General features: G+C 63.4%; 7 protein-coding genes across 7 annotated transcripts; 3 read left to right on the top strand and 4 right to left on the bottom strand.

Moving 5' to 3' along the window:
* Positions 1-141: 141 nt before the first annotated feature.
* Q8F55_002263 (uncharacterized protein) lies at positions 142-1,213 on the bottom strand (the record flags this gene model as incomplete). Its single annotated transcript, XM_069350870.1, has 4 exons — positions 142-188; positions 242-736; positions 782-890; positions 929-1,213. The coding sequence occupies 4 exons, from the start codon at positions 1,211-1,213 to the stop codon at positions 142-144; spliced, it is 936 nt and encodes a 311-aa protein (XP_069211256.1).
* Positions 1,214-1,573: 360 nt separating this feature from the next.
* Positions 1,574-2,359, top strand: OSH6_1 (Oxysterol-binding protein OBPa; the record flags this gene model as incomplete). Its single annotated transcript, XM_069350869.1, has 6 exons — positions 1,574-1,644; positions 1,682-1,750; positions 1,789-1,937; positions 1,976-2,048; positions 2,094-2,134; positions 2,172-2,359. 6 exons carry the CDS (start codon positions 1,574-1,576, stop codon positions 2,357-2,359), a joined length of 591 nt encoding a protein of 196 aa, XP_069211255.1.
* A 140-nt stretch (positions 2,360-2,499) lies between these two features.
* dna2 (DNA replication endonuclease-helicase Dna2) lies at positions 2,500-6,729 on the bottom strand (the record flags this gene model as incomplete). Its single annotated transcript, XM_069350868.1, has 8 exons — positions 2,500-2,511; positions 2,549-3,134; positions 3,173-3,589; positions 3,626-4,668; positions 4,703-4,956; positions 4,990-5,773; positions 5,811-5,993; positions 6,028-6,729. The coding sequence occupies 8 exons, from the start codon at positions 6,727-6,729 to the stop codon at positions 2,500-2,502; spliced, it is 3,981 nt and encodes a 1,326-aa protein (XP_069211254.1).
* A 494-nt stretch (positions 6,730-7,223) lies between these two features.
* Positions 7,224-8,158, bottom strand: SOL1_2 (suppressor of los1-1; the record flags this gene model as incomplete). Its single annotated transcript, XM_069350867.1, has 3 exons — positions 7,224-7,302; positions 7,355-7,483; positions 7,530-8,158. 3 exons carry the CDS (start codon positions 8,156-8,158, stop codon positions 7,224-7,226), a joined length of 837 nt encoding a protein of 278 aa, XP_069211253.1.
* A 1,409-nt stretch (positions 8,159-9,567) lies between these two features.
* Positions 9,568-13,566, top strand: Q8F55_002259 (uncharacterized protein; the record flags this gene model as incomplete). The annotated part of the gene is made up of 3 exons (XM_069350866.1): positions 9,568-9,782; positions 10,016-13,352; positions 13,396-13,566. 3 exons carry the CDS (start codon positions 9,568-9,570, stop codon positions 13,564-13,566), a joined length of 3,723 nt encoding a protein of 1,240 aa, XP_069211252.1.
* A 1,878-nt stretch (positions 13,567-15,444) lies between these two features.
* Positions 15,445-19,135, top strand: Q8F55_002258 (uncharacterized protein; the record flags this gene model as incomplete). Its single annotated transcript, XM_069350865.1, has 2 exons — positions 15,445-16,229; positions 16,276-19,135. The coding sequence occupies 2 exons, from the start codon at positions 15,445-15,447 to the stop codon at positions 19,133-19,135; spliced, it is 3,645 nt and encodes a 1,214-aa protein (XP_069211251.1).
* A 335-nt stretch (positions 19,136-19,470) lies between these two features.
* atl1 (Alkyltransferase-like protein 1) lies at positions 19,471-20,013 on the bottom strand (the record flags this gene model as incomplete). The annotated part of the gene is made up of 3 exons (XM_069350864.1): positions 19,471-19,698; positions 19,796-19,890; positions 19,932-20,013. The coding sequence occupies 3 exons, from the start codon at positions 20,011-20,013 to the stop codon at positions 19,471-19,473; spliced, it is 405 nt and encodes a 134-aa protein (XP_069211250.1).
* Between the last annotated feature and the right edge of the window lie 416 nt (positions 20,014-20,429).

The following is a 20,429-nucleotide window of genomic DNA, read 5'->3' as shown; positions in this document are numbered from 1 at the left end:
TCGCTACTTCCACCACAAGAGACAGGGCACACCGTTTACCGTGTTCCGCATCGCCGTCGCCGACTGATCGCCGTCTGCCACATCCCCTCGGCCGACACGATCGACACCCACGAGATCGCCTCCCGCGCCACATCTCCGCGTCTATGCGAAGGGTGCAGGGGTGGGGTTGTACACACGGAGCAGGCGGCCTGTAAACGAGTCAGCAGTGCCCGTGCTACACGCACCGAAGGAAGCCACTTACCATGTCCAACCTTGTTCTTGTACAGGAAGTTGACAATCGTCTCGCCCTCGCGGTTCTGGCCGCCGCCCAGGCCCTTGACCCAGTGCGCATTCGCCTTCTCGGCCAAGATGGCGCGGGCAGCGTGCACGTCGCTGAGCGTCATAACTCCGCGTTTGACGCGGGGTGGCTGGGGCGAGAGCTCTGGCGTCGTCGCCTTGCGCAGCGGGGCCGTCTTGGAGCGCGTCGTCGGGGGCGCGTTCGTCTCCTCATCCTGTGCAGCCTCGGCAGCCGCCTCGTCGTCATTGAGCTCCGGCTTGGGTCCATCCACGTCGCCCTCGACCGGTCGTGCCTCCGGCGCTTCCGCCACGGGCGCCGGCGCCGGCGGGGGCACAGGCGCAGGCGCAGGCTCGACAGCCGGCACGGCCGAGTCGACATCCATCCCGTCGGCCTTCTTCGGTGATGCTGGGTGGATCGGAACCACAGGCGGCGGCGGCGGGATCGTGTAAAGCGCCGTCGCTGCAAACAATGAGCACAAACCCCCTTTCCTCGCGGCCCACTCACGAGGGGTACATGGCTCCTCGGACCACGGCGACACGTCCCAGCGGGGCAGGAGGTCGTGCACCTCGAGGTATCTGTAGAGTGCTTCTGTTGGCAGGTCCAAGAAGTTGATCTGGGCTGTCAGACGCGTCCAAACCCCCACAAACCCACCTTTGTCTTGACGTCGGCAGGCTCGCTCCATTCGCCCTCGCGGCCCTTTACCATGCCGACGCCGAATGACACGGGGCGGCGGTCGCGCGTGTCGCTCGTGGTGCTCTCTGGGCCGACCGAGCCCTCTGGCTTTTTCCGCTTTGTGCGCGCGGCGTTGGACCCGCCGCCATTGCCGCCAGCAGCAGCGGGGAGGGAGGGCGTGCCGGCGTTGCGCGGCCGCTTTGCGTTTGGCGGCGGCATGTTGCTCGGCGTGGGGGACGGCGCGTCGACTGGCGGTGGGGACATGGTGTGTGGCGATGTGTGTCGGTGTGCAGATGGGCGGATGCAGTGGATGTGTGGGTTGGGCGGTGCGTCGAGTCGAGGTGGGCGAGGTGGACAATGCCTCGCGGAGGAGGGCCTGGGTGGGTGGTGAACGAAAGTGGAGGGGAGAGCACAACATTGGCCAGGAAATGGGAAATTTGATCCCGCCGTTTGCCTGGACCGGTGGAGGCGGGGGGAGGGGGAGCGGGACCAAAATCGCGGACTCTGCCGCATCTCCACTCGCCACCAGAGAATCTTGAAATCTGCTTGCTTGCGGCGAGCAGCAGCGACAACTGTGACATCAACGACGGCGACGACCTCGACCTCCAACACCAACACCTCACAATGGGAAAGGCAAAGACCACGCGCAAGTTTGCGGCCGTCAAGCGCATGCTCAAGCCGAGCGACCCGCGGTTGTGAGTCGGCCCCTTCCAACGCCCGCTCACCCCGCAGGAAGGAGAACATTGAGAAGGCGGCCAAGGTCGAGGCCAAGAAGAAGCAGCTCGAGGAGAAGAAGCAGGTGTAAGCGGCTCTTGTGGCGGGGCAACGCTGACCCCCAGTGCCCAAGTCTCGAGCTCCCTCTTCCTCTCGCACAACACGGACCTCGGGCCGCCGTACCGCGTCCTCGTAGACACCAACTTTATCAACTTCTCGATCCAGAACAAGATCGAGCTCGTGCAGGGCATGATGGACTGCCTCATGGCCAAGTGTGCGTAGGCGTCACCTTGCTCTCGCTCACGCCCCCAGGCATCCCCACCATCTCGGACTGCGTGCTCGCCGAGCTCGAGAAGCTCGGGCCAAAGTACCGCCTCGCGCTCAAGTGGGTCGCTGTGGTGTTTCTGAGCTCAGCAGCTGACGCGCCCAGGATCGCAAAGGACCCGCGCTTCGACCGCGTCCACTGTGACCGTTAGTTACGAAGGGTCGACGCAAACTGACACCCCAGACAAGGGAACGTACGCAGACGACTGCCTCGTCGAGCGCGTGTCCGCCCACAAGTGCTACATTGTCGCCACTTGCGACCGCGACCTCCGCCGCAGGATACGCAAGGTGCCCGGCGTGCCCCTCATGTACGTCGTCAAGCACCGGTACCAGATCGAGCGCCTGCCCGACGGCGGCGCGTCGTTTACCTAGGCGGCATAGAGAGACGTGTACGAGTACAGGGTACAATTTATCATGCATTGTATTACTACATACAGGTGGCGTGCCGAGCAAGAGCCAAGATGGAGGGCGGCCAAGTGCCGCGTCCAAGACGCTCAAGAATGTGATGCAGGTTAATTGATGTCCTGGGTGGGTTAGCTACGGTCAATACAAAATACCCACGGCCAGGATGTCCTTGACAAACGGCTTCGAGTTGAGCAGGCGCTCGCCGAGCACCGCGCCCTTCTTCTCCTTCTTCGGAGTGATCGCGACGTCCGGCACCGCCCCGTGCATCTCGTGCGCGCCAGGCGGGAGGCGCACGACCCAGCCCTTCTCGTCCATGAGGTCGAAGAAGCCGCCGAGGAGCCGGTCCGACTGGAGCGTCGAGCGCGATCCGAAGATGACGAGCTTCTTGCGCGCGCGCGTAAAGCTCACGTTGATGCGGCGCCAGTCGCGCAGCAGGTCGCCGATGTGGCCGGCCTCGTTGGAGCGCACCAGTGAGATGAGGATACAGTCCTTGTCCCGCCCCTGTGACTTGTCGGCCGTCAGGATCTCGACGTTGGGCAGGTCGGTGAACAGCCCAGACAGCAGCTTGATCTGCTGCCGGTACGGCGTGATGACCGCCATGTCGTGCTCGCGCACGCCAGACCCCACAATCGCCCGGGCCAGCTGCCACACGAGCGACGCTTCCACCGGGTTCTGGATCAGGTCGCCGACGCGCACGTCGTGCGCGGGCACGAGGTCGGTATCGACAAAGACGGCCTTGACGCTGGGGTTTTAGCCACGCTCATGCTCGCTTACACTCACTTCTCGTCAAGCAGCCCCTGGAGCCAGCAGTCATCGGCAGCTGCGGGACAGTGCTCTGTGCATGCCTTGCGCTCGCGGAGCGTGAGGGCCTGGTTTGCCACGGCCTCAGATCCGCAGCGCAGTCGCCCCTCGTAAATGAGCCGGTTGGACAGCAGCATAATGTCCTCGTTCATGCGGTATTGGGACGCGAGGGGCGCCACGGCTGCAGTGTGGGCATCGCTCAAGCGGCGGAAGAGCGACACGTCGAGGCCGCCCCCGCGTGCCTCGGCCTTCTTCACGATAGGGGGCAGCTGGAAGTGGTCGCCAACGAGGACGAACGTGTCGGCGCAGCGCAGGGGGCCAAGGCACGTCGGGAGTGTGATCTGTGACGCCTCGTCCACGATGCAGTAGTCAAACTTGCGCCGGGCGAAGATAGGGCTGGGGTGAGCATGTGCCACACGCCAATTTACTCACTGCTCAATCGACAGACAAGTGGCAGCGACAACAGGCGGCGTCATGAGCCGCGCTTCCATCTGCTCGGCACTCGTGCTCGGTCCCAATGACTCGAGAGTCATGTGCTGCACGTCGCGGTGCACCTTGTCGATGTTACCGATGCGGAGGGTCTGGAAATCCGCATTGACCAGCTTGGACACGATCGTGTCGACAGCCGAGTGCGTGTAACTCGTCAACAGCACGCTCTTGCCGCGTGCGACCAGCGCCTTGATGATCTCGGCAATGGTCGTCGTCTTGCCCGTACCCGGCATGCCGAGGACCAGGGCGTAGTCTTTGGCCGTGAGCACCTTGTGCATGGCGTTCCGCTGGTCGGCGTTCAGCGACGCAGGGATCTCCTCCTCGCTCGGCGCGAGACTCTCGTCGAATGCCGGTGCCTCCAAGTCGACCACGAGCCGCCGCCGCTTCTCGTCGCCACCGGCCACAAATAGCTGGGCAAGGTTGCCCCGCATCCTCGTCATGCCCGAGCTCATCTCGTCCTTGTCGATCCTGAAGCGCACGCCGTCGGCCGATACTTGCCGGCGCGACCGAGCGAGCAGAGCCTCGAGGTCGATCTTGTACGTCACTGCCACGGTCACGCTGTCCTTGTCTAACGCGGTCACCCACCCTCGCTCAAGACAGAGGAGGTGGGGATCGATCGAGAGGGATACAGGGTCGCCCTTGGTAATGTGACCAGAGAGGAGCGACGCGCGTGGCGTCGACCCGTCCTCCGCAGGAGCGCGCACGAAAGTGTACGAGTACCGGTGGATCTTGGATAGCGACTTGCCGACGTCGTTCGACGCGGACGCAATGACCATGTCTGCGAAGCATCGACCAGTCCGCTGCCGAGCCTCGGACGTCATGGTCCACAGTTGAGCACGCAGCCGCACCGTATCCTGCTCTTCGAGGGTGAGCAGCCGCTCCCAGTGCTGGAAGAAGGCGGCGTGCGCGTCAGACAGGTGGCCCGTTTTGGCTTGGTACAACCCAGCGATAGGGTCGTAGTCGTCCACCGGCACGCGGTCGACAGCCTGGCTGTCAGCGCGGCCCATGGCCCTCACTCACCTTTCGATAGAGCATACATGCATCTGACGCGTAGCATCTGTCGCAGTCGGTTGGGTTGTCAATGGTCGGCGGCATAAACGGCACGGCCAGGGCGTTCGGCTCTTCTTTCGGTGGTGGCACACGCTCCCGCGCCATCCAGTCGGCCAACTCGTTGCGCGTCTGGATGAGCGCGCGCACCTCATTTGCCTTGGCCTCAACGAGGATGATTGTGTCCTTCTGGGAGTAGTATAGAAGTCCGGCGTTGACCGGGGTGTCTGCCGTCAACCACGCCAACCGCGACGACTCACTGTACCGGTCCTCCATGAGCAGCGTGTAGAGCATTGTCTGCGCACGGTGGCTGACGCCGCCGATCCACCTGCCCGTCTTGATCTCGAGCGGGGCGACAATCTCCTCTTCCACGCCGCCGTTGCGGAGCAAGCGCGCCTGGACACTGGCGTCGACCTTGCCCTTGAGTCCCCACTTGGGCGACCAAATGTCCTCCTCGATCTCGTGTAGGCCCGAGATGGCGAGCGTGCCAATCGCCTCGTCGCGCGCCGTCTTGACCTCGCCGTCGGACGTTGGCTCTCCGTGCACCCACTTGCGGCCGAAAGTCTCAAAGCCCTCCTCTGCACGGCCACCAATATCCTGCGCCACAGTTTTCTGGTCGAGGCCTGCTCCCCAGACCTGAAGCCGGACGTCCTCTTTCGCGAGCTCGGCTTCGATTATCTTGGCCGTATCGTCGCGGCCAAACTTCTGCTGCGATAGCGAGCCCTGCAGCAGGGAGTGAAGAACGGTACCGTAGAGCATGGCCTTGGACGGCGGCTCTGGGAGCCTGACGAGTCCTTGGACAACAGGTTTGCGAGGGCATGGGATAGCGTTGGCGATCGCCGTCATGGTGATGAGGACATCGGGGTGGTGGATGATGTACGAGGATGCGTCGGAGAAGGTGATGACGATGGGCTTGTCGTGAGGCTGGTCAAGGGCATGCGAGACGAGGTTCACAACATCGCCTTTGCGCACTTTGATGTCGGCCCATCGCTCCTTGAGATGGATCAGGCGGCGGGTGCCCTCGGCACAAGTGACAGCGAGCGTCTGGCGTGAGCTCTGTTTCGTGAAGGTGTGAGCTCACCTTGCCCTGGCTTCTGAGGCCAGTCTGCATTTCCATGGCGCTCCAGAACAGGCTCGTCTCCTCGTCGGGTATTGTGTCCAGCAGTTCGTCGTAGACTGCCTCGACATTGCATCGCAGCCACGGTGTCGGCCTGTAGCCGTCCGGCAGGGGAGGTAGAGGAGGGTGGAGGACAGGGTACTTAATCTGATCGTTAGCAGCGTCCGGTGCACACGCTCACCGTTTCCTTGAGAAGTGCCGACTCGTCGATCATCGCGAGCGCGTCGAGGTCCCAGTCCATGTCGTACTGCGACTCCTGCGACGCAGGCGGTAATGGGAAGGCGTCGGTGTCGTCGGCAGCGTCAAGGGGCTTGATATTGAGGGTGGGCTCGGCCGCAGGCTCTGGCTTGACCGCTACCGGCAGCGGCAGCGGTGCGGGCTCTGCCTTGACTTGAACGACTGGCTTGGGCTCGAACTTCGGCTCGACCTTGAGCTCGACCTTGGGCGCCGCCTTGCGCTTGACCTCGGCCTCGACCTTGGCCACCTTCTTCAGCGGCTGGAACGCGCTCGTCGAAGGCTTGCCCTTGCCCGGCACGGCGCGGCGCACAGGCGAGCGCTGGAGCGGCGCCAGGGGCCGGCGCTGCGGCGTCGGCAGCCGTGGCTGGGTGAGAAAGTCGATGAGGTCGGCCTCGGGCAGCGCGTCGGGGAGCGCCGCGGGCCGCTGGGACGGCGTGGACACCCTCCCCGGCATGCGCTTGGGGCTCGGGAGGCTGCTGCTGGGCGGCGCGTCGAACTCGGCGCCGTCGAGGCCCGAGAGCAGGTCGGCCATGAACGCGTCCTCGTTCTCCTTGTCCTTGCGGGCGCGCTTGGCCGCGCGCGCGTCCTGCGCTGGCGGGCGCGTCGGCGTCGGGCGCGTCTTTGAAGTCGACGCGTGCCCCCTCATTTCGGCGTCAAGAGACAAGATGGGTGAGTAGAGGCTAGGTGATGGGGTTTGTAATGTTTGCGACACGCGAAATCAAACACGTCGGTGGAGTGGGCTTGTGCCCGTGCCTGGGCACGTGGATTCGCGTTCGGTGGCGCAGTGGCAGCTGGCAGCCGGTAGACAGGACAGTCGTGCGAGCGACCTCGAGGCATGCATGATCTGTACGCTGGCAGGGCTGCTACAGGATGCAAGCTAGAGTTTGTTGCCAGCCAGTTACCCAGATGCATGACGCCCCACGCTGGGGACAAGATAGGCAATGAGTCATGACTCGGCCGCCCGAACGCCCCAACGCCAGTCTCCGGCCCGTTCCACCACCACTCTCCACACCCATGCATGCGGTCCCAGGATACCGTTTTATCTATATGCTCCTCTACATCACAATGGCAGCCCTTGGCACAGGCCATCAGATGGCCGACCGCAGGCTGGGGAAACGAGTCTTCTCAAACCTAGTCGCCTTAGCTGCTGAACTCGGTCTTGGCGTACTTTACGCGGGCGGCGGCGGCCTCGTCGACAAACCAGTAGACGGCGCCGGGGCTGGGAGTGTTAGCGCGGCTGAACGCTGTAATCGCTGCAGCAGCACACTCACGACACGGGGCGCACGCGCGAGCAAGGGAGGCCGAGCTCGGGCTCGTCGAGGATCTGGGCGAGCGTCTCCTGCTTGCCGGCGCCGGTCGCGACAAAGGCCACACGAGCAGCGTGGTTGAGGACAGGGTAGCTGGGAGCGTCAGAAACCTGGGTATCCCTCCGGCAATAACACCCACGTGAAGGTAATGCGCCTGGGAGGAGGCTTGGGGCTGTCGACAATGGGCGCAATCCAGGCGTCCTGCTCAGCAAGGAGCGGGTGGCCGGGGAACAGCGAGCAGGTGTGGCCGTCGGGGCCCATGCCGAGGAGGATGAGGTCGAAGGTGGGGTAGGCAGCGGTCTTTGTCTGCGCAAAGGTCGCGACGAGCTGCTTCTCGTAGTCTTCGGCGACGGCAGCGGCCTCTTTCTGCACCTCTGCGAGGTCCCAGTTCTCGGCCATGGGCTGGGTGCGCGTGTTCTCCGAGAAGAGCGACGAGTTGAGCGTGTGGATCTGCTCGCGCTTGATGGGGACGTGGTCGAGGAACGCCTTGGCACACGCCGCGTAGTTGGACTCGGGGTGGTCGAGGGGGACGATGCGCTCGTCGGCAAAGAAGACCTGCCACTTGTCCCAGTGGATGCCGGGGATGTCGCCGAGCGGCTTGAGGTTGTTGGGCAACGAGCCGCCCGAGAGGGCGATCGTGAACTGGCCGCGCGCGGCGACGGCCTCGGACTGGGCCTTGACGATGAAGTCGGCGAGCGACTTTTGCAGCGTCGGGACGCCGTCAAAGGCGTAGAGGACGGGGGGCGAGGTGGTGTTGGTGTTGGGCATTGTCGTGCTGCTCTGCTGTAAAGAGTGAAAGAGAGAAAGGCCAATTACAGCAGAGTGGAATGTCTGCGAATGTCGATTTCATTATCGAGGAGGCGGCACTGGCGAGCTGGCTGGCTGGGGGTGGGGTTTGGGGGGGAGGGAGGAGGTGACGTCAGGGATCGTGGCACGCCTATTGGTGGTTGCAGTTTGTGGGGCTGTCGGCAGGCCTACTTTTAACTCCCAACGGGCGACCCGACGTCCACATTCATGCACAAGGACAATCACAGACAGGTGCGCGGCAGGTCAACTGTGCAAGCTTACGAGAGGCACATGGCGCCGCAGGAGCAGCCGAGGCCAATTGAGTGCACCCCGGAATGTGCCACCAAGCCTAGACCACTGCCACTTTCACACGACAATGTCTGTCGCTCGTCTCTCAAGGACGACTGGAGCATGCGAGATGTCTGGGTCATTGCTTCTGTCGAAGCTGGAAGCACAGGCCGAGGGAGGGAGTCACCCTCGTCGCCCTTGGTCCCTCGACGCACAAACGCAGACACACTGATCAGCCGTCGGTCACTCGGTACACATGTCTTGGCCTCTTCTTCACACCATTGACCGTGCGTGGACCACCCATGGACCTAGCCCGCTACACATAATCGCCGCACGCCCCCATTATCTTTGAGACAAGGCCCGTTACGCACGGCTGTGCATTGTTTACACGAGCGAGTGTAGCTGCTCGTGACAACAAGAGTACATGTCAGGGTTGTGACGGTACCTCGCGGGGCCGGGTGTGTTATCCGGGTGGGGTGGGGTGGGCCGGGGGTTGTGTGACCCGCGTGTCCGTGTTTGTATTCTGTTTGTGTCACTTTGTGTGATGAGAGAGGGCGAGTGATGGCGACGATTGTGATGGCCGCAACTTGGCCTGTGCGAGTGGACCGAGCCACAGCAACTAAGGCCAACATACTTGACGTGATGCAGCTGGGAATGACTGTCCAACATTGCCACAGCTTGCTACTCGCACCATGCACCAAGCTGTAGTAGTCCTCCTGCCTCAGCTCGTCAGTTGTGACATCATGCATTCTTGTGCTGTTTAGTTTACCCAGGGCCAAGGTTTTGTCTCGCGCGGGGTTACCCAGGCCCCCTTGTTGGCGTTTACAATTACAAACCGTCACCTAGTCGTCGTCGTGCTATTTGACTTTTGGCCAACGACCACCACTCGGCGACGCGTCGTGTGATTCATGAAACTCAAACCCACCACCCACCCTGCTCCGTCCCCCACAACAACCCTCAGAGCTCCAAACAGCCCCATCATCATAATCATCCACACTCCCCCGCAGCTTTGAGAGCACGGCATCTCTCTGGCTTGCTCCTCCCATCGCATCGCCCACACTCGGCCCACCACGCGGTCATAGCCCCAATCGACCGATCCGGGTATGGACATTCAGCAGCAGCAGCAGTCTTCTGCGCCGCCGCCTGGAGCGCCGGCCCAAGCACCGCCGCAGCAGCAGCCGCAGCAGCCGCAACAACCAGGAGGGATGAGCTCTGGCTCTGGCTCGTCCCGCGCTCCCAGGCCACCTTCCCTCGTGTCCACAAACCGCACGAGCACTACGAGTAACCACTCGCGCGGGCAATCGAGCGAAGGTCCAAGGTGAGTACGCGCAAGGGGAAGGGTCGGAGGGGTGCGGTGGTGGCCGACCTCTTCCTCGCGCGGCGAGCACAGGGAGGTGGGCAGGCGCGCAAAGTATCGCTCGCGCAGCAGGGCGAGTGGGTGGGCGAGATATCTGCGAGCTGTGCTCGAGGTGGGCGAGTCCATCTCCGACTGCGATGCCCCCCCCCTCCTCCCTGGGCCCCTTGCTACGTGCCCCGCTGACAGAACCACAGCCAGCCGCCTTCCCCCATGACCTACTTCCCCAACCCATCGACCTTTACATCGTCGCCCAACCCCCAGTACCTGCCCAGTATCCAGACGTCCCCATCGCTCGCGTCGGCGCGCCTTGGCGCTTCGTCAATGTCGCATTCGTCCCTGTCGACCGACGACGAGTCGTACGCCAGCGTCACGACACGTACCCCGAGGGTCGTTGCAGGCCAAGAACTGCAGTCTCAGCAGCAGCAGTTTTACTACCCTACCCCGACACCGGGCCAGAGCTGGCGCGCAGAGTCCGTCCCGCCAATCGGCATGACCGTGTCGCCGCGCGTTGGAGGCAACCGACGGAGCGCGAGCGTTGCAACCGCCCGCTCTGGCAACCCCCCACCAGCCAACCGTGGTAGCACCAACCCACCTTCGAGCTACGGCGCGACAGGGCTGCATCTTGGCCCGCCACCCGGAAGTGCGGGGCTGCCGACGACGGGCGGACTCGACGCCCTCGGCCTGGGCCCGGCAGCGGCGGTCAAGGCCGCTGCTGCCGTCGACCCGCGCCGTATCGCCAGCACGTCAGGCATCGGCGTTCCTGGTCCCAGCCGCGCGAACAGGAGGCGCGGCGTCCCAGACTCGCCCGCCAGCGCCGGCTTCCCTCTGCCAAACAGCTTGCCGCACACCACACAGTCGCACCCTGGAACAGCACATGCTACCCCGCGCCACCGAGGCCGGGACCGAGAGATCGACGGCCATGTGCCGACATCGGCCCACACGTACTCCGGATCGGGCGACAACATGACATCTGATGCGCCCTCGTATGGGAGATCTAGCCGAGCGGGGCGCGGTGCTGGTGCCCCTCCATCGACGTCGCGCCCTGCTCACAAGCGCCATGCGAGTGTGACCTCAAGCTTGGCACCTGTCGCCCAGAGCTCGGCAGAACCGCGGTCGCCAGCTGGCTCAGTGTTCCGCCGGAGGCTGCATACCGTTGGGAGCTCGATCGGGTTCGGCAGGCCAGCGCAATACGATGGTAACGACTCGGACTATGGCGAGTACGACGGCGAGGACGATGGCAAGCGCGCAAATGGAACCAGGGTGTGGTACTCGTCGTACATTACCATCGACTGGCTTCATGACGCGATCAAGGAGTCGTCCCGCGTCCGTCACCTTCGTCACCGCGCGCGCCGGTCGTGGCGAGGCGCGATAAGGAATGCCTGGGACCGCTTCCAGGGCTGGTTGGTCGTCACCCTTGTTGGCGTAATCACTGCGTGCATCGCCTTCCTCATTATTCGCTCCGAAATGGCCCTCTTCGATCTCAAAGAGGGATACTGCACCAACTCGTGGGGCACGGCCAAGCGCCTCTGCTGCGCACCCCGTTCTGGAAGAGGCCACCCAGATCCCTCAAGTGGCGAGGAGGAGCCGTGTGGTGACTGGGTCGAGTGGGGGAGGGTCTTCGGCAGTGTCAAAGAGGCAAACCCGGATGCTGCGTTCTGGAGCGAGCCCGAGTTCATCGTCTACTTCATCATCGCTGTCGGGCTGGCGTGCACTGCGTCGGCGCTCACCTACTACCTCACATCTTCGGCAACGCACACTACATCAAAGGACTCGGCCTTCCTCGGCCCCGATCTTCCGCCCTCGCCCAGGTCGGCGTCGCAGCTCAAGAGCCCGAATGAGCGCCAGCCGTTGCTTCTCGAGGGCGCGCCAGAGGTTGAGGAGCCCAAACCCGAGCCGCAGCGCCCTGTGCTTTACATGGCCGCCGGAAGCGGTATCCCCGAAATCAAGACGATCCTGTCTGGCTTTGTCATTCACGGATACCTCGGCCTGTCGACGCTGGTCGTCAAGAGCGCAGGACTCGCCATGTCGGTCGGCTCGGGCCTCTCGCTTGGCAAGGAAGGGCCGTTTGTTCACATTGCCTCGTGCATTGCCAACATTGTGTGCCGCCTGTTTGTCAAGTACGAACAGAATGAAGGCAAGCGAAGGGAGATTCTCTCGACCGCGTGCGCCGCTGGTGTCGCCGTATCCTTTGGGGCTCCCATTGGCGGCGTTTTGTTCTCGCTCGAGGAAGTATCGACATACTTCCCACCAAAGGTCATGTGGCGGAGCTTCTGGTGTGCGGCGGTGGCTGCCATCACCCTCAAGGCGCTCAACCCGTACGGCAATGGTTCGATTGTCCTGTTCGCCGTCACCTACACGAAGGAGTACCACTACTGGGAGTTTGCCGTGTTCATCGTCCTCGGCCTCTTTGGCGGCTTGTATGGCGCCTTCTTCTCGCGCTGCAACATCTGGTGGAGCAAACACGTTCGCAAGGGGACATGGTTGAGCCGGCACCCCATCATCGAGGTCGCGCTTGTGACGGGCCTCACGACGGTCGTGTCCTTCTTAAACCCCTACACGAGGTTAGGTGGCACCGAGCTCGTGGCGAAGCTGTTTGCCGAGTGCACTGTCGACAAGTCGAGCTCGCTCTGTGTCGGCAAGTCGTTCAACATTGGCCCGATCGTGTACAACGTCGGCATTGCGCTCATCATCAAGGCCCTCCTCACCATCGTCACCTTTGGCATTGTACTCCCTGCTGGCATCTTCATCCCTTCGCTCGTCATCGGCGCGTGCTTTGGCCGCATCGTTGGCATCTGGCTGGAATGGCTCGAGTACCACCACCCATACCTGCCGATCTTTGAGGTGTGCAGAAACACGGGCTGTGTCGTGCCGGGCATCTACGCCATGGTGGGCGCGGCCGCGACGCTCGCTGGCGTGACGCGTACGACGGTTTCGCTTGCGGTCATCGTCTTTGAGCTCACGGGAACGCTCAACTACGTTGTGCCGGTCATGCTGGCGATTCTCGTCGCCAAGACGACTGCGGACGCGATTGAGAAGCGCGGCATCTACGAGCTCGTCATCGAGTTGAAGAAGCTGCCGTATCTGAGCAACAAGGAGGAGTACCTCTGGGGCAGTGCTTTAGTCTCCGAAGTGGTGAGTGGGGGATGCGTGGCAAGCGCTGACAACCAGATGGACCGCGATGCACCAACGCTCCGCGCAGACAAGCCGCACACTGTGCGCGAGCTCACGGGCAAGTTACTGGAGCTCGTGCGCTTGGGATACGCCGACGCCGGGTTCCCGGTTCTTGTCAAGGAACCCGCAATTGACCGAGAGGGCCGGCCGACGTCGGTCTTACGGGTGCTCGGGTTCCTTGGCATCAACGAGGTGGAGCATGCGCTTACTGCGCTCGCCGACGAGCCGGACGCGAGCATCAACCTCATGCCAGACGACACGGTGTCGATGCCACGCAGCAGCATGTTGAGCATCTTTAGCTTCCGCGAGAGCTCGGACGGGCGGGGCAACCCGTACGACTTGAGCCAGTACCTTGATCGGGTGAGTGACGAGGTCGTGGTGACAACCTTTTCTGACATGCCAGGCGCCGATCACGGTCCAGGTGCACTCGCCGCTCGAGCTGGTGCAGGAGCTGTTCATCAAGCTCGGTGCGCGCCAGATCATTGTGGCGGACGCGCGGGGGCAGTACCGCGGAGCGCTGTACAAGAAGCAGTGGATTGCGTTCCTGGACGAGCTGGAGCACGGGGAGCTTTAGTGCGGGGGTTAGTGCCTCTGGTGCGGCCATGGCACCATTCTTTCCGATTAGATTGTGCATAGGGTTGTTGCCTGCAGTTGTGAATGCATGTTGAATGTCGCGACGCGCGCAGGGGGATCTGTCGGGGATTGCCGCGCGCCACGAAGCCATTGATTCCCAAACAGATGGCGACGCCCGAAGGCACCGGCTGCGCGGCTGTAGCATGCAGCTGGTGCTTGTTCACGTGTTGTGCGCGCTGGTACTGGTGTGCTGGTGGGTCACAAGGCACAGTGTAGGATTCGGTAAACACAGAGCTAGTTCACACGTTTTGGACGACGTGGTCGTCGGGAGTTGTCTTGGGCCGCGTGGACGAGTGGGCCGGCGCGAGTACGCGCGAGTCGCAGCGGCACAGCGTCTCACACGAGTCTCACGCTCGGGAGTGGGGTATGGACAGCGCCGGCTAGTTTGTTGTCTGTGCGTTTGGTGGCCGCTGCTCCGGGCCTAGTCGGGGCTACCGAAAACGAGGCCGTCGTTGTGGGCGGGGGCGCTGGCGGGGGGCGCGGGCGCGGGCGCCGATCAGCTCAGCGAGTTGGGCGCGGCGGGCGGGCGATCCATACCACCGCTACAGCGAGGCTCAAGCTTGGCCGTCGTGATCCCGTCAGTGGCGAGCTGGCGCATCCATTCCGCGTCGGCGTAAACAGCCGCTTGGCAGGCCGTTGTTGGTGGTGGTGGTGGCGCTGGAGTTTGGCGACATGTACCACTGCACCACCTGACTCTTTGCCCAATGACTGCGTCGCCGCCGAGTCAGCTGCCATGGGCCCCACGGGCGGGCACGGCAGCGCCGCCGGTGCAGGCTGTTATTGGGTGTCGAGGAGCGCGAGGCAGGGGCCGGGGCGGGCCCGGCGCGCGTGTGATCGACGGTGCGTCATGGCGAGCGGGCTGATTGGCCGGGCTGCTCCAACGGCCAGGTGGCGCGCTGGGGCCGTGTGCGCCTGGGAGCGATTGTCGGCTGGCCGGCTGGCCTCTGCCGACCCGAGTGGGTGCGTGCGTCCGTGCTCGCAGCTGGCTTGGGCCAAGCGGCAAGCGATCAACCGAGGACAATGGCTGCGCTGCGCGCTGCATCGCGCCGCCGTGTGAATTGCGGCGTGCGGCGCGGCGCGGCGCTGGGTCGCTGGGGCGAGGTGGCCTTAGTCACTGCCTAATGGTTTAGCCAAAGTTGTATTGTGCAAACAAATACACTAGACCCGCGGATTTGCGTCGCCACCAAAAGTCAGGGGGAGGCGCAGCCACCGCCACTGGACCTGCACCTGCACCTGCCTTCCCCTTTCTGCCCCGCCCTGCCTTCCCCTTCACGACTCGCGCACACACACCACCAGACCACACCACATCGCATCTCTTCTCGCGGCACTCTTGTCTCCATCGCATACTGCTCACGACTCCGACGACCCGGCGCCGACCACCACTCGAGCGTCACGCACCACGCACCACACCCCACCACGCCGCCAACCTAGTCGCCGCACACCAACACCAACCCACTGCTGGCCCATTCGTTGTTTACGAGATTAATATTTGAGCCAACACGGCGTAGGGTCACCGCCCGCCGTGCGTTTCGTCTCCCTCTTGTTTCCTTTGCCTCGCCCGATTGCTTCAACGCCCATCCCGCTACTCGCTACTGCACAGTCCCCGACGACGACCAGTCGCCACCGACGCCGACACCGACGCTGACGCGACGACTTGCCTTGGACGACACCGACGACCGAAGCATCGTCGCATCGAAAAGAACCACACCACAGGCACTAGACCAGAGACGCCTCACCAAATCCAAACCCACGCGCCGGCACTCGCCCGAATAGTGTCGCAAACACACACAACGCGCTCGACGCGCTCCACCCGCTGCAAATGACCACGGTCGTGTCGACACGGCCGGCAGTAGCAGCAGCGGCGGCGGCAACGACGACGGCGCAGGCAGACGACGACGACGGGGCAAACAACCTCCAGGTCACACTCCGCCCCGCCGCTGGCCCCCTCACGCTCGCCCTCAGCGCAGAAACAGTCTTCCCGGCCCCAATTGCAAACCTTGTCACGGCCCTCGCCACCTCGGCACGCCTCAGTCTGCGCGTTACAGCCTTTTTCATCGAGGCCATCCTAGAGTCGTCACAGTATGGCACGCGCGTCTCGCTGGGCTACACGCGCAGGCTCCTCATCTCGGCCATCTCGTCGGCCCGCAGAGTATACCTCGCCTCAAATGCCGCCCTCGACAACGACCTCATGGGCTACATGGGCTTCTCTTCGGACAAGTCGGCAGGAACCACAGACGCCTTCCTAAACGTTCTCGATCGCTGGACAAACCTGGGCATCTATGTCATTCACCACACCTTTACCCTCGCAGAGCTGTTCGCCATGAGCGGCTTCTACCTCACCGCAAACACGGTCCAGGGCGCCAGCTTTGCCGCCCACGAGAGTGTCACCCTCTTTGACTCGCTCTTTGGCTCCAACGAGTCGTCGCGCGCCCTCTCGAGCATCATCACCCTTGTCCGCAAGGAGCTGCTCGACGACGACAGATTCAAGGCCGCGGATCGCGGCAGGGTCGCAAGCCTCACGGCGCTGACAAAGGCTCTGACGGCGTTTGCATGCCTCCAGAGTGCCACCTGGGGACGCTCGTCGCAGCGGTTAAAATTCAGAGTGTGAGTATGCGCCGGCTTCTGAAAGCATTGCCACTGACACTGCCAGATTGTACGACTGCACAATCACCATCAGCGATGACGAGTCGTTCTCGGCAAACACCGAGGGCCCGACCACAATCACCGAAGAGTTGGCCATTGAGGATGCCCCGGGCCCAAGCACCATCTCTGGCCGTCGCAGGCGAGAGGAGCTCCCCGCTATCGAGGTCAGCGTCGACGAGGAGGACGCAGAGATGGCGTCGGCGTCGCGCGAGGCCACGCCGTCCCGCACCCTCGGCCCCACCCCAGAATCTAACGCCAACGCCGATCTCGAGCTTCTCAGGCAGCTTGAGCATCTCGTGGGTGAATCGGCCGACGACGCAGTGTTCGACGACAACACCCGACGACGCACGAGCCGACTGAAGCGGCTCCGAGAAGACACGTTCGAGATCACAGACGAGGTGTCCGAGTCGACCGTCGTCACGCAGACTTTCGAGCGCCTCAGCACGGCCACCGCGCCGTCAAGTCCCCGCTCGTCGCGTTTCTCGGGCACCGGCACCATTCGTGGTCGCACTGCGAGCATTGCACCCAACGACGACGTGCTTATTGAGACCCTCGAGTTGGATGACAACGCCATGGCGGTGGACGATGATGAGAGAGTCACGGACGCATCGGCGTCGACGACTCCTCGAACACCGACCTCGGCGCTTCCCAGGAGCAACTCGATCCTTCCCCTGTCCGACATTGTGCCCACTGTCGTCGAGGCCGACGAGACCGAGTGGATCGAGGTCGACCACCTGCTTGATGACGGCACCCGCGACGATACCCTCCCCAGCGCGCCAAACGGTGTGCCGCCCAGCTCCCCCGTCGCCAGCATTCATCAGCCCGACCACCAGAACACGGAGAAGATTCAGCTTGTCCTTCGCACCATGACCAACAAGCTACTCCAGCGCAAGCGCGTTGTGCGCAGAGTACAACAGTCGCGCATGTCCGCGTCGCCGTCTCCGCCGCCAAGCCGCGGCCAGCGCAGTGGCGGCCCGTCTCGTGACGAGGCAAACCGCCCCGACGTCCGCGCCATCCAGTGGGAAGTACCTACTCGCCCGGCCCCTCCACCCCCAAGGCAGGCTACCCCGCCAAAGGAGAGACGAGGGAGCAGTTCGGCCGGAACGAGCGGCGGACGATCTTCTCCCAAGCCCTCGCCATCGCCAAAGGGCAAGGGACGGATCTTCCCCCGGAGATCGATGCTGGGTCTGAGAGATGAGCGCTCCGAGTCGTCATCGAACGAGGCTGGACCTTCTCGACCGCGTCGCGATGGCTCTACGCGTAATCGGGACGCCGGCTCTTCAGCTTTCGGCTCTGTTCGGTCCGCATTCTCTCACTCCAAACACGCGCCGCCTGTACCCTTCCCTGGGGCGTCAGAGGTCAAGAAGGAGCCTCCTATGCGCGTGGCACCGAACTCGCCGCCAGGCGCGCGGGTACCGAGGGTACCGCCACCGACGCCATACGCTCCACCTCAACGTCTGCCTCGTACTACCAGCACCACAACCGTGCAGGAATCCCTCCGCACACGTGCCAACCGTGTCCGCACGGAAAGCGCGCAAATGTTCACCCCGTCCGCGCCAACGGTCGACACGGCTACAAACCTGTTCCCCCACGAGCCGCTCATCAAGAACATCCACAGGTTTATGCGCTACTCTTCTGCCGCATACGGCCAGAACTTCTTGCGCATCTTTGGTCTTGGTAACGCCGACTTCAACTTCCCCACGACTGGTCGCCACCACGCAAACAGCTGGGCCTTTGCGCAGCACACCAACATTCCCATCGACTCGCTTCTGCTCTCGTCGTACTCTGAATCGTCGCCCGCGTTCAGCTCGGCCAAGGCGCCGCCACTTGTCCACTACATTGCCGTCGAGCACAAGCTCAAGGCGATTGTGCTGACATGTCGAGGCACACTGGGCCTGTCGGACGTGCTCGTCGACCTCACCTGCGACTACCGCGAGATTCCGGTTGACGGTGGCGACCCCAATGCCTCGTACCTGGTCCACTCGGGCATGTACGACTCGGCGCTTCAGCTCACTGCCAAGCGATCCACGGTTCACCAGACGCTGGTCGACGCGCTGAACAAGTACCCCAACTACGGCCTTGTTCTCTGCGGTCACTCGCTCGGTGGCGGTGTGGCCGGACTCCTGGCCATCACCTGCAGTGTCAAGCGTGAACGCTTCATTGAGCAGAACGCTGCGCGCGCCGTGCCAGTCAAGCACCCGCGTATCACGACACCGTTCGTCACGTCGTTTGGGTCTGGCCTCCCGCCTGGTCGCCCCATCCACTGCTACGCGTACGGCATCCCGGCTGTCGCGAGCGCCGACCTTGCGAGCTACAGTGCCGGCCTCATCACATCGGTCGTCCAGAACTCGGATGTTGTGCCGACCCTGTCGCTCGGCGTGCTGCGCGACCTCAAGAACATTGCCGTGACGCTGTTCGAGGAGGGCAACATTGCCGAGGAGATTGTGAGCCGCGTGATTGGCATCAACCGGAGCAAGTTTGCGTTCCAGTCTGGCGGCGAGCCGTCGACGTCTACCGAGCTCATCGACACGGTCAGCGACGAGCAGGTGCTGAGCGACTGGATGATGTCTCTGATCAAGACGATGCGCGCGGATATGGACAACGACAAGCTTTACCCGCCGGGCATGGTCTACGTCATGGAGTACTTTGACGTGTTTGTGACCGTGGATGCCGAGGACCGGCTGTCGGGCGACAAGGCGACGTCGAGCAAGCGCGCTCAGAGAGTCATTCTCCGCCAGTGCGACTCTGTCGAGGAGAGATTCCGCGAGCCGCTGTTCTCCAAGACGATGCTCAACGACCACCTGCCGTCGCACTATGAGCGGTCGACGCAGCTGCTGTATGATGGTTTGGGGCAGGGCCTGTTGTAGGGGGGGGAAGTTGGGTGGAGGCCGAGTTGGAGTGCTTGCCTTGCTTGATTTGTAGCGTTCTGCCGTTGTAGTCTAATGCGACTTGCATGCGTACAAGGGGGTGTGGGTGTGGGTGTACATGTATGTGGAGTGTTGCGTCGCCGGCGTGGTCGTGCTCGGCCCTTGGTCGTTCCTTCCTCCGCCGGCCAGTCGCGGACTCGCTCGGCCATCCACTCTCTGCCGCCATCGCTCTCGCTGGCGAAAGACTCGTTCGAGCCCAGGCATGCTCGCTGCGCTCGCAAGAGCAATGCCCCCGCCCACCCCTCCACCGCTCCGCCTCCCCGATACTGCCGACGCTATCCCACCACCTCGCCGGCCTCAGCCGCCTCAAACCAAGCGTCCAGCGTCATATCCGCGCGGCGGTCGGGGAACCACCCATACCGCCTGAGGTCGACGCGCTCGCCCTGCCCGCCCGAAAGCGTCTCGACAACCACGCCCTCGGCCTCGAGCGCGTCGCGCTGCCTCTGGACGCCGAGGCCCTCGTCGCCGCGCGGGGAGATGAGGCCTTTGGCGTTGAGTACGCGCTGGGCGAGCGTTAGCGAGCCCTTCCCCGTTCGCGTTCGCAAGCTCGCGCCCCCCTCCCCCGCTGGCGCTCGCTCGTGCTCGCCCGCGCCCACCCACCTGCCACGGAATGTCGCTGCCCGCCGGGAGCATGCGCAGCGCCTGCCCCACGTGCCGGCTGTAGTTTGGGTATCCTGCCAGCTTTGCAATGTGCCCTGGGCCGTGAGCGGGGAACGCTGGGAGGGGGGGGACCCACCGTAGCTCGTCACCCGGCCAGGCGGGATCATGCGGATGATGTCGTACGCCTTGGCTGTGAGGTCTGCGACGTTGTCTGCCATGGTGGGGTGGGGGGGAGTGGTCGATGTGCGTGCAGCGTGCAATCTCGCAGCTTGCAGTCGCCGTATCGAGCAGCGCCGACCAGTCGACTAACCCCACGCGCCGTGCCTGGCGCGGCAAGCCAGGCGCGGCAGTGATCGCAGGATCGCAGGATCGACGGGTGTATTTTGCGACCTGGCAGCCGCCGCCGCCGAGTCCAGGCTCTGCTGGCGGCGGTCATGTAGTCAGTCGGGACGGGGGAAGGTGGGTAACTTGCACTGCAGTCAGCTGTTGTCAGCCATCACAGAGCACAACCAAGCAACTCGCCGCTCTCTCCTTCTCTCTCTTCATCTCTTCGGCGACAACACACGAGTGACTACACCGACGACACCGACATCACACACAACACCGACTCCATCACAACACACACGGCCGCCCA

Source organism: Vanrija albida (assembly GCF_041260175.1).
Source record: "Vanrija albida strain AlHP1 chromosome Unknown contig_2, whole genome shotgun sequence".
In the NCBI taxonomy this organism is placed as follows: Eukaryota; Fungi; Basidiomycota; class Tremellomycetes; order Trichosporonales; family Trichosporonaceae; genus Vanrija; species Vanrija albida.
Note: the sequence above shows the minus strand (reverse complement) of the source record. Positions and strands in the feature narration are given on the sequence as shown.